The 13,271-nt window shown below is 40.1% G+C and overlaps 1 protein-coding gene across 1 annotated transcript in view; it reads right to left on the reverse strand.

The window, feature by feature from the left end:
- Positions 1-10,211: 10,211 nt before the first annotated feature.
- The window catches only part of LOC143161370 (uncharacterized), a 59,289-nt gene continuing 56,229 nt past the window's right edge, over positions 10,212-13,271 (reverse strand). The window contains exon 5 of the mRNA XM_076340371.1: positions 10,212-10,286. Within this exon, the coding sequence (XP_076196486.1) occupies positions 10,212-10,286 (75 nt within the window). The remainder of the gene's footprint in view (positions 10,287-13,271) is intronic.

Below are 13,271 nucleotides of genomic sequence, written 5' to 3' on the forward strand. Positions count from 1 at the left end.
TGCTGTCTCTTTACTACAGGACATTTTTGTATGATAGTCTGTGTTCAGTTGCTCAGCATAGGTAATCTAAGTCTTGCCTTTAAACTTGAGTTCTCTGCAGCTGAGATCTATCTGTATTTTTGGACTGCCTAGCAGCACAGGGGTGAGGGGACACAACTGGGGCTGTTCAGCATTACTGCAGTAAAATGATTAAGAATAATAAAGTGGCAATTCTTACACAGACAAAACTCCCATTAAAATGAAATAGGAGCTTGGCTTTGGGGGCCAAGAGAACAGATTAATTCTGACTCTTGGCTTGTCCCAGCATTAAAAATACCTAGAGCACTGGAAATGTATATTCTGATTTTCAGGACACGGAAAAATATAACTTGCTATAACATCAAGAAATGGGCGATCCTGCTATCCAATCTTTAGTAAGGTATTGAAACATGAATGTTTCCTAGGATATAAAGTATAGACTATTTACATCTGAGACATGTGCCCTCATGTGATTTCACTGGACATTTCTAAGATCACTTAGTTCCCTAGAGTAGGACAGGAAGGTACAGCTACACTTGTCTTACTGCTTTTCTGCTCTCTGCCTTTTGGTACTTTATAAACCAGTCAATTGACTTAAAGCACAGATTATCCTGTGAAAAAACTGCAGATACTCTTATGCTGTATTTCATCTGATAGTCATATGTATTAAAATTATTGCAATCAGTGCTTATTTCTGATTACTGACTAAAAAAAGGAAGAAAGGTTTATGTTTAAAATCTAACAGGCAGTCACAAAACCTCAGCTGAATTCTTAGCTCTGATACTGACTTACTTGGTGACTTAATTAAGTCCATTATCACTTGATTTTCAGAAGTGCTGAGAGCTGTTTTTTCTATTGACTTCATCTTTAAAAAGCAGCTGCTTAATACCATGGAAACTTAAGCTACTAATCTCTCCCCATCTCTGCTTCCCTTTTTGAAAGTGGAGATATTTAGTATTTACTTAACCTTCAAAGGTATTTGGAGGCTAAATCCATTAGTGATTAAGAGGCAATCAGAAAATTTGATCTATTCAATGGATAAGACTATAAATAAATTAAATAAAGATATGTTGTGGTTTAACCTCAGCTGGCAACTGAGAACCACACAGCCGCTCGCTCACTCCTCCCCCTGCCCCGGTAGGATGGGGGAGAGAGTTGGAAGAGTAGAAGTGAGAAAACTCATGCGTTGAGATAAAAACAGTTTAATAATTGAAATATAATAATAATAATAATAATAATAATAATAATGTAATAATAATAATACACAAAGCAAGTGATGCACAGTACAATTGCTCACCACCCGCCAACCGATGCCCAGCCAGTCCCCGAGCAGCGGCCCCCCCGGCCAGCTTTCCCCAGTTTATGTACTGAGCATGACGTCCCATGGTATGGAATGTCCCTTTGGCCAGTTGGGGTCAGCTGTCCTGGCTGTGCCCCCTCCCAGCTTCTTGTGCACCTCCAGCCTTCTCAGTCGGTAGAGCATGGGGAGCTGAAAAGTCCTTGACTAGTGTAAGCACTGCTTAGCAACAACTAAAACATCGGTGTGTTATCAACATTGTTCTCATCCTAAATCCAAAACACAGCGCTGCACCAGCTACTAAGAAGGAAATTAACTCTATCCCTGCCGAAACCAGGACAAGATAGAATGTCAGATTTCTGACATACAACAATTCCTTCCAATATCAGCTCTTTGGAAAACTATTTCACTCCCGCTATTTCAAGAAAAACAGGTGAACACACAAATCCCAGTGAAGCTCTGAGTGATCATACAAAATAATAAAGCCCTGTGGTGGGTTGACCCTGGCTGGACACCAGGTACCCACCAAAGTGGCTCTATCACTCCCCTCAGCTGGACAGGGGAGAGAAAATATAACGAAAGGCTCGTGGGTCGAGATAAGGACAAGGAGAGATCATTCACCAATTACTGTCATGGGCAAAACAGACTCGACTCGGGGAAATTAACACCATTTATTGCCAATCAAATCAGAGTAGGATAATGAGAAAATGAAAAGTAAATCTTAAAACACCTTCCCCCCACCCCTCCCTTCTTCCCAGGCTCAACTTCACTCCCCATTTTCTCTACCTCCTCCCCCCGAGCAGCTCAGGGGGACGGGGAATGGGGGTTGCCATCATCAGTTCATCACACGTTGTCTCTGCCGCTCCCTCCTCCTCAGGGGGAGGACTCCTCACACTCTTCCCCTGCTCCAGTGTGGAGTCCCTCCCATGGGAGATAGTCCTCCACGAACTTCTCCAATGTGAGTCCTTCCCACAGGCTGCAGTTCTTCATGAACAGCTCCAGTGTGGGTCCCTTCAGGAACAGACTGCTCCAGTGTGGGTTCCCCACAGGGTCACAAGTCCTGCCAGCAAACCTGTTCCAGCGTGGGCTCTTCTCTCCATGGGTTCACAGGTCCTGCCAAGAGCCTGCTCCAACACAGGGTCTCCATGGGGTCACACCCTTCTTCAGGCATCCACCTGCTCCAGTGTGGGGTTCTCCACGGGCTGCAGGATGGATACCTGCTCCATTGTTAACCTCCATATGGGCTGCAGGGGGACAGCCTGCCTCACCATGGTCTTCACCATGGGCTGCAGGGGAATCTCTGCTCTGGCACCTGGAGCACGTCCTCCCCCTCCTTCTTCACTGACCTTGGTGTCTGCAGAGTTGTTTCTTTCACATGTTCTCACTCCTCTCTCCCGGCTGCTGTTGCACAGCATTTTTTTTCCCTTCTTGAATACGTTATCCCAGAGGTGCTACCACCGTCACTGATGGGCTCGCCCTTGGTCAGTGGCGGGTCCATCTTGGAGCCGGCTGGCATTGGCTCTGTCGGACATAGGGGAAGCTTCTAGCAGCTTCTAACAGAAGCCACCCATGTAGCCCCCCCCCACTACCAAAACCTTGCCACGCAAAACCAATACAATCCTTGATCTGTAAATGTTGGATGTCTAAGAAATGGACTTAGAGCAGCCAATGTGGAGAACAGGAATGCTGATGTTGTTTCTGATAGCCCTATCTCTTGGAAAAAATTGATTCAGTTTCCAGTTATTATTGCATATTTACTAAGCATTAGCAAATTTTTTTTAAAGCATAGAATACAACTTCCTCTACCTTCAAAATTTTAACAGTCAAGTTGTCTTTTTCCCTCCTTCTTTCTTTGTTTTGTGTGAAAATATAGAGTTCTACTAACATCCTCCTTTTGTACAAATGCACTTAGATTTCTCATCACAATGAACAGTATCTTTGGCATTTTCTATTGTACATAGTATCACGATGAAGCAAACAGACACCATGGTGAGTCAGGGGAGGTGATGGTTGTTACTTAGTGTGACAGTCTGGTTCATCTGACTTCTAGGAATTTCCATTAAGAACTGATGGGAATCTCCATCAGGGAGATGGTGCAGAGAACAAGTAAAGTGAACCTGAGAAACTACATAGCATTTATTCCCCAAATTCCTTGAGCTCAATGGCATACCTAACTCTTTTGAGTGGTATGAATGAATAGGTGTCGCTGACTGAGAATAGATAGTTTTCTTTATTTGAAAATCACTTTATTTGACTGCAAATCTGGGGCTGGTAAAGCAATAGCATCAGCAGAAAGAAAAACAGGGAACTTGAGAATTACAACTTTAGGCATCTTTCTTTTACCTTCTCTGCATGGGCGGATGACTCCAATGTTATCACACTAATAAGCAGGAAAAGAAAGATTTCTAACATGTTGCATAATTTCTTTTGAAAAGAGTGTTGCTGTACTAGACAGCTGGAGGAGAGAGGAAGTGGTCTGAAACATACCTAGTTTTAGTAGAAAAAGGATAAAAAAAATACAAGTAAACATTTGATTTTTTCCATTAACTTCTTAATTGTTACAGTATTTCTCTAAGAGTATGTGCAAGAGGGATACAGTCAAGTTTTACTCCATTATAATTTATGGTCTACAGATGAACAATGCAAATATGCTAGTACATTTTTATGGATACGTCAAAGCAAGAGAGAATGTGATGGTAACTGTATCACAGCCATAAGCCAGCTCCTTCAGACAAAACCATTATATAGTCTGTCCTAGACTCTCAGGAGAGGAATCGCGCATCAGTAAGCGCGAGCAATACAGATCTGGGTTAAGAATGCTAGAAGTGAAAAATGTGATTTACCAGAGGAGAACAGCCTAACAGCACTGAGATCCCAAGCTTCCACCTGACAAAACTGCTATTAACTTGGGTGATTCAGGATCTAGTCACAAAGTAGTCAAAGAGCCAGCAGGTGGATTCCTGCAAGGTGCTGACTGTCTCCCGGGACAAGCCTTTGAAATCAGTGGAAAGAGGTAAGTGTTGAGTACCTTGCCAGATCAGGCCTTTTATTGATGACAAAAATAGGTAGATTATTTGAAAAGATTCTCTCATTTGTGTTACTGCCCAGCTACAGTGTGAGAGTCTATAGTTCAAAGGAAGAGACCAGCCTTCCCTGATTATTGAGAGCATTGGGAAGTGTAAAGAAAAATGATATTCATCTCTCCTTCAATGAATGAACATTAGACATCCCTTCCTCCCTCCCTCCCTCCCTCCCTCCACGATCTGCAGCTAACCTCTCAAATGGCCATGCTGAAGGCCCAACAGCCTCCCAGCCTATGCTGTTCCCAGCCGCTTGTTTACAAAAGAGCATCTTGGACAAAATGCTTCCTTCCAGCAAAATTAGAAGAGCCCTTGCTGAGCCCATGTGGCTACCTCAAGTCAGGCAATCAGCCAACCTTTATAATTGGCTAATATTTTAAAATATAAATATTTTATAGAATATATGCCCCATTTTTCTGAAGGTCAGCTAATAGCTAGTTACGGCAGATGTAAGCCATTAGAAAAACAGTACAAACTCTGTGACATTTGTTCAGACTTCATATATTTATTATTATTAAATATTTGACAGACAAAGCATCCATTAATTAACAAATGATGTATTTCACATCCTGCCTGTCTTTGTGACAATGGGAGATGTTATTAAGAAAAATTATGCCTGGAAATAGAAGCAGCTTGGAGAGGGAAAAACCCCATTCTCAATATGAAATGAGTAAAATGAAATAGTATAAAGGAAGTTAAGAAGTAAGGACAAAATAAATGGTACTTTCATGAAGTCCAGTTATGTACATTTAGTATGATATACATAAAGATAACCTAGGCTTAATTGATTGCTATGCCTGTCACTTGCCTCCAAATTACCTAGTGCGTCACTGAGTGAGAAAGTGACCCATTCAAATGAACGGGTCCACAGATCAAAAAGATGAAAGCTGGCTAGACTGGGGCCAAACTACGAAAACAAAACAACAAAAAAAAGCAAGCATTTTAGATATTATTTATTTGATGAAGGGCTGTCTTCAAGGAGCGCTGTTCTTGGTAAGACCAAGTATAGGGAAAAAAGAACATTATGCCCAGGGCAAGATTAATAGTGTTCCCCATCAACTAGAAGTCTATACAGCTAAATACAGCAGAGTAAAATCAGCAGAAGAACTGCCATATACTTCAAGGAGCACAGGAGTGATGTGGTCTATATACCTCAAATATGAGGTATATGGCAGACTACCATAAAATCTTTCTCCATAGTTATTGTACCTCTAACACAAAGTTACATCTGGGTACTTCCATCACAAAAATTATCCTTGTGACTCAATAGGGTTCACAAAAACATCCACATCTCAGTAGTATGAGGAACAGTATGACTAAATTAGTCTATTTCATAGACGACCAGTTCTTCGATACAAATATCTGTCTCCTTCCTTTCTAAGAACAGACACTTTTTTATGATTAATTCCCCACCAAGACATCATTCTTGCAAAAACTCAGCATTAAAGGTTTAGGAGAGCTTTCCGTCTTTCCAGTAAAGAAACTCAGTGCACTATCTGAAACAATTTGTCATATGAAGAGGTTTGCATCATAAAACACATCCCTGTTATAAGATCAGTTGGCATTTTCACCTGTTTTATACAGACGAGGTATCTATCCATAAGCAAGCTTGAATTTTGGCCGAAGGAAATTGAAATTATGCTTTCCTTTGAAAATTGAGAGTGGCTGAGTTATATTTTCATATAACGTCCACTTGGAATATAGTGTGACTGTGTAGCCCTGTGATACTATATGGCTGTTGCCAACAACAGCCCAGATGCCTTGTATTGAGTTTGCGCCCTGCAAACTCAAGACTGAGGCTTGCCAGGCTTGCTCTGTCCGAACCTTTCTTGACCTGGCTGCAATTTGTACGACTTGATTTAGCTGTAACAGCAATTTCTTTAACTGATTAGGTGTCTGTGGCTGATTTGCTTTACTTTTGTTAGCTTTGTGTGGTATAACTGCAGTTTTATATAGATAGCAGTAACAAGCAGTTATTCTGTGTGGAATGAGATATTTATGACTCTAACACAATGATGTAGTGGACAGAAATGCAGACCTGGCACAACAGCAGCGGCCCTGAGAAGTGGAAGCATGGGATGGAGCATAGAGGAGTGCAGGCATGGGATGATAAGAGATGGGGTACAGGCTGGCACTGCAGACCTTACACTAGAAACAACTCAGGAAAGGTCGGTTAAAAAAACTGTCCTGGACCTGGGCAAAAAAAGGCTTTACTGGTAATAAAGAGAATAAAGAAATAGTGTCTAACATATGTAAAAAGGACCATATATAGTAAATTCAGATGTATCATGAAGTTTCAGACTAAAGAAGAAAAACAAAGGTGAAATAACATTTTACCAAACATATAAAAATGTCCCTAAGTGGATGCTACAGGGACAAAGAAGAAACCATCAACATGACCATCATATTCCTTCTGGTGAAGGACTCCAGATCCTGACAGCTGTTTGTAACATCCCCACCCACCCACCAGCATGACACCACCAACCATAGGACCCAGAGGAGCAAAAGAAAGGTGAGTGCAACACGAGAAAAAGGGGTCAAAACATAGAAGTATGTGTATAACTATGGTAAATGCATTATTACTCTTTCTTTTTTCTGTAACAAGTAGTTCTGCACTAATAAAGATTAGACTCTTAAGATTTCAATTATACTAACAGTAAATTATTTGCTTTACTTTTATATATGATGTGCTTCCTCTTTGCCTATAAATAAGGTTTTTGAGCACAATAGGAAGTTATCAAAATAGCATTGTTAAATTAGATATTGATGACTTGTCATCAATTCTCCACACAATTTTGCAGCCATCCTTCAATAATTCATGAGTTCAATGTGAATCCTTAAATCATTAAGAACAATTCCACAGAAAAGCTGCAGCACTAAGCCAAATCTGAGAAAAACATCTGACCTGCTCTTCCTTGTTTTTCATGAAACTGGTATCTTAGTTAAGTCGTAGTGTGCTCTTTGTCTTATGCATAGAAAGTAAATTGAAGTGGATCCTGTGAAAGTGGTACTCTTAAAACTAACGTAGCTCATATTTGCAATTATTCAACCAATACTAACAATTCTTAAGAATTCAAATACTCCTGAGGACAGGAAAGATCTGCAAGCTGCAAAGACAGTGAGGCACTGGGTGCTCTGAGGATCAGCAGGGTTTCACTTGCTCAATACTTCCGTGTCAACACTATAGACTTTTCTATAAAGCTTTTTAAAGTCATTTCCTGAGATTTTTTTCTAATTTCCTCATCAAATTTCTTCCTGGTCACTATACATCTTTGCTCCATGATCATTTGGGGGTTGGACTAGATGACCTGTAAAGGTCCCTTCCAACCCAAACTATTCTATGATGATTCAATGATCATAGTTGTATCCTTTACAAAATGTCTACCTTTTTATTCTAACACGTGCCCATTTCTTACTTCTGCTGTCCTTTTGACCCATGCTTCAAGCCCTCGCCTTTCTCCAGCTCCAGCTATTTATTGTCCCTTTGATTCTTTACTTGTGTTTCCAGCCAGAAGAGCTTCTTCAGTCATAGAGTAACTCAGCATTTATAGATCTATGTGACAAAATGACCAACAGTAGCCCATATCAGCTGTCCCCTCTGGTCTCACCAATGGGTGGTCTTTCCTTTTAGCATTTCTGTGGTTGGAGAAGACACTTTTACCTGGTTTTACCGGAGAAGACATCTTTACTGGTCCCTTACTCACAGATGTTCAGTCACACATGGCAGGCAGATGAGGGGTGACACCATGACTCCATCACATCTCTTCACACCCCTTTTTCAGACCCATTAGCATCTGAGAGTTTCCCAGTTAGTAGCTGAAGAGCAGATGAGTAATAGGAAAGTTTGAGGAAATTAGAACTATGAAAGTATTTTTTCCAGGGATTGAAAGTGCAAGTTTAATTTTCCAGGAGTCTTTATTAGGATTTACCACAAAACAGGAACGTAAAGAATTCAAACAAGAAACTTCCATAACAAAGCCATTTGGAAGGTTTTTTTAAAGGCACATTCAATTGGACTTAAATCGCTAGGACTCTTTCTTCAAATGCCTCTGGCAAATTCTATTAGAAATGTTACTGACATTTCGAACTGCAAGTAAAAATTTACAAAAAATGTCAAATGCAAAACCCCCTCAATATATAATAAGCTCTTCTCCATATATAATTTTACAAAAATTGTGGTCAGCTTTAAGAGACAGAGAGGAAAAAGTGGTAATACCAATGACATCTACAGTGCTTGCAAAGTTTGGGATCACTAGAGCAAAATATCATAGAACATTTTTACCAAGGGAGGGTTACAACAATGATATAAGCTAGCCAGCTAACTCTATTCTCAGCTTACACCCACTCAGCGCCATAACACCCTTCAGAAAAAGACAGATGTAGGGGTGTGAAATATCATGTGGCATGCACAGCAATGATCAGCAGCATATCTGTCAAACACTCAGACAGTATCAGGGCACAGGGCTGCAGGGACCCTCTGCAAAGTGACGGTAAGGCAGAAATGAAAACTGGCAGCTGGACAAAAGGCCCAAGTGAAGCCCAGTATGTCGCTGGTGAAAACCAGTAGCAATTTCTCCTTTTAAAAATTAACAACATCTGCTTTAATTTACCTAAAATTGCAGAATCCATTGCTATCTCCCTCCCTGCTTCTTTATTCTTCTAGGGTGTGTTTGCATCTTGAACTATTAGCTTGTCATATGTGTGATTAGGTTTTGAAATTTGGAATTTAGCTCAGTTATGCTGCCATCTGTCAGGATCTGGTGCCATCTGTCAAAATAATTCACTTGGATTCCAATTACTTCCAAACTGGTGGCAACGCGGAGGTCTCTCAAAAGTCATGGCATTCAATCATATTGCATACGTATAAATTCAGATGTGTCATAGTTATTTACCTCATAGTATAACTGTATTATCTGTATCTGTTTCCTACTCTACCACTCTATACTATAAAACTATCACAGACTTAATCTAAATTCAAAAATTTGACAGCTAGATTTTTTTTTATTCTATATCAGGAGCTTTTTTCAATCCTTAATTAATATTGTTTTCAGACATTTCAAATCTGTGTATTATTTATTCCCATAATGCCTTTGAACAAGTGAGCTCCTACCTCCTGCAAAGGCAGGATTCATCGCACCTTGTGCTCACCTTTTTAAAATTTGATCATCCACTCCAATTCAGTGTTTTAAGTCCCTTCCACAGTCAATCAATTCCAAAGAGTTCAATCCTAAATCAGTAGGGTAACTTGTCATGTAGAGATGTCTGTCTCTCTCCACTAACTGCTAAACTATGCTCCTTCTTCGAACACATGAAATAAAAATGGCTTCAGAGTATTTTTTTTTCCATTTTGATGATTATCCAAATTAACCTACTCAGGGAAATGCTATGTAATATCACAAGACTTTTTAATACAGCAGAGCACAAAAAGGTCCAATAGCTAGAATATCAGCAAAATTCAAACTAAAAGATACAGATTTTAAAGGGAAATCGCAAATCGTGTTGAAAAGAGCAAGGAATGTGAGATTTCAAAACAAGACTGGTGATCTTTCTAACCAGTAGATCATTAAAAAAAAAAAAAGGTATTGAGCTAAAATCTGTGCAAAGCCCTAAAGAAGTATTGTCTTTTGCAAGCTGAAGAAATAGAATAGTCATTAAATGAAAGTAGAAATGGAGGTCAAATAAGTTGCAAGAGAGAAGCAGGAAAAGAATTGAAACCAGGACTCCCTGATTCTCAGTCTTATACCCTATTCCACAGGTCAGTCTTCTTCAGTGCTGGTACAGCTGGGCTGCCTTATAATTTTTTGGTAGCCTGTGCCCTAATCTTCTTGTTGTTTGCCATCACATCTGTTAATGTTTGTTTTCACCTTCATTTCTTCTTGAATGGTTCTTTCCTGTAATAACCATTTTTTTGCATAAATGATCTTGCCAACCTTTTCTCCTGTTTCATTGTAAGAATCTTTTAAAGTCATTATTCTTCTAACCTAACTGTCAAAGCTGATTATGACTTCATTATCTCTGTCTTGCTATGTTATACATCCATATCATGTTTAACATGTAAGATTATCATATAATGAATCACCTCCCATTTAGTATTTATTTGAAAATTAAGTCACAAATCAAATACCAAGAACTCCTTCATTATAAAAACAATGCAACTATGACAAGTTAGGTGAAATGAAGTAAATCTATTTGTGAAATGGAAAGATGCAGGAGATGGGGATGATTGCCTTGTACCAGGCAGCAAAGATATGGAGAGAGACTATAGGTCTGTGAAAATGGAAATACTTGTATGAAGAAATAAGCAGACTTTACATTCTTTAGTGTGAAGGAACTCAGAGGGGACAGGATTACTGAAGGCAATTTTAAAGGAAAGCAGAAGGAAATCTAGGAGCTAGAAATGTTCCAGTTACATTTTTAAAGGGGTGAGGAGAAGAAACAGAAAGAAATAAATCTTCTGTAAAGCTAAACTGTAAGTACGGGAAGCCAAGGAGTCATCCTGGATAGTTAAACCACCTGCAGCCACAGGAGAGCACCAGGCATCCATAGCAGTGATAGTCGTCTTAAGCCAGATGACCATTCTGACGATGTGGGTCTCAGCACACAGTGGAGCATGTCCTACAATGCATCTGCTCCTCATTCCACAGAAAGTGCCGATGTCTGGGAAGGAGGTACCCAGCTTCCCTACCCAGGCCATGGGCAAGGGGAGTGTCCCCCTTTAGCTCTGTGGGTCATTTGTTAGAGGCAATAGCTTTCTTCTTGGTCTGCCTGGAGTGCTAACATCCTACTTTCTCTGAATCACCCATCTGCACTGGATGCCATCTATTAAAGAGATGCACACGCTCCCTTCAAGGCTGGCCCATATGGTAGGCAGTCTACATATGGCCCTCTCTGGTCAACTTTGTCCTGCACTTGACCACCTTAATTTGGTGAAGTTCTGCAAGCATAGTCCTTACTGAGGTACTCAGCAGAAATTCTGCTCCTACAAAGCTGAAGGAGGAAAACAAGCCAACATTTCACAATACTGCAGCAGTTTCTACAGAACTGCATTGGATCAAAGCTTCATGTCTCTGGCATTTATAGTAACCTTGGGATAAAAGCAAGGGTTCTTTTTACCTTGTTAAGGCCAAAAAAAATTAGCCATAGTAGTGAGCCAAGCTGTGCTGAATTTGACTTTGTTCATTGTTATTGCTCTAGCACAGACCATTGAGCAAGGGAGTGGAAAACCGAGCGTCACATTAAAAAGATGTTATCAATATCTTGGAGTCTAACAAATAGCAGCCTTTTTCTACCACACTCAGAGGTTTTGTTCCTACACAACTGACCACCAAACTGTTTAGCTGAATTTTCCCAGGTCTCTCAACCAGTGTGGTTAGCAGTTTCTCAGAGTTGAACAAAGTCATTGTTGCTATCAACGCCTGGGGAAGGGTGACACTGTACAGGCATTTAAGTCATGGGTCTTCACAGAGGTATAGAACAGATCAGAAGAATTTCACCCAAAATGTTTAGTTTCTTTTCATTGGCTACAAAGAGAATTTGGGGCAAGCTCATATGTACCTGACTAAAGTTAGGTGAAATGGACTGTAGGTTTATAAACTAAACCAATTCTAAACTGCCATCAAATTATAAGCAAAAATGGAGAAGCGTGGGAAGGGAAAGCTATCTACTAAAGACACAGTTGCCTTTTGTTTGGTTACATACACTGAGTAGTGAGGGGACTCATTTATTGCTGAAGTTGCACTGGGGCTCAGAGAGATCACTATTTTTATTTTTTAAGTTGTCATACTTCATTTTCTCAAGTCAAAGATGTGTCATCCTTGAGAAGGAGGGAATGCTCTCAGTTAAGAACAGCTAGGAAAAATATTTGTTTTTAAGAGGAAATTTGAAATATTTGAACCCATGTGCTATAACTAACAGTAACTAGCAGAATAGCCACTTAATGTGGTTATTCAAAACTATCATGCAATTATTAATGACCTACTAACAACTTACTGTAGGTGGGGTAGGAGATTACTTAAGAGTGGGTTTAGTCCATGTGATTTGCTGCCTCTTGCTTTATGAGTGCTTCAGTGTGTGAAAGGAAGGTTTTCAAGTGTGTGTGTGGGAAATGACAAGTTGCTTTTGCATACAGGGAAATTCTTAAGGCAAAGGAAGGCAACCTTTACTTCACGTAAAAATGGGCAATTTATACTTCTGGGAGGCCACATAACAATACTCACCTCAGCATTGGCCATTATTAGTGTGGAAGAAGATTAGGCTGTGTTACTCCAGGCCTCCTGGATGGTCGTGCAGCCTGGTGAGCTGACCTGTGCGCTAAAAAAGCATAATTCTTTTCCTGACTCTGCTGTTAATTTGCTGTGTGATCTCTAGGCCAGTCATCTCTGTGCCTTGCTTTTTCCTTTAGCCTGCTGCTTTCTTAGCTGTCTAGACGCTCTTAACATATATTCTTACTGTGACAGCACAGCGGGATGCTGATCTTCTGGGCACTACCATGTCACAAACAGTAATAACAGCCTCTGTGCCTCCTGTGGCGTACGAAAGCCCACTGCCTACACATCACTTCTGAGTATGGACTATGATGTTGATGGAAGCACTGAGACTACTGTATGGGTTAAGCACTGTGAGCATTCAAAGGTTTAATCTTAGACCAGAGAAATTATTGTGGATGACATTTTTCTGTTTATATTCATCAAAACAAGTACTTTAAGACTGTCTTTTTTAATTATATTGCAGATAATTGTCACACTGATTACAAGCACTTTACAGTGACTCTTTTGCAGTCACTGATATAATTTTTTAAAATCCATTAGCATTTTCTTGTGAACATCTGTCTAAAGTGCTGATTACAACGTCCCCACTCAACTCTGTAGGGGGGAGCA

The sequence above is a fragment of the Aptenodytes patagonicus genome, chromosome 1, assembly GCF_965638725.1.
Source record: "Aptenodytes patagonicus chromosome 1, bAptPat1.pri.cur, whole genome shotgun sequence".
Taxonomy (NCBI): Eukaryota; Metazoa; Chordata; class Aves; order Sphenisciformes; family Spheniscidae; genus Aptenodytes; species Aptenodytes patagonicus.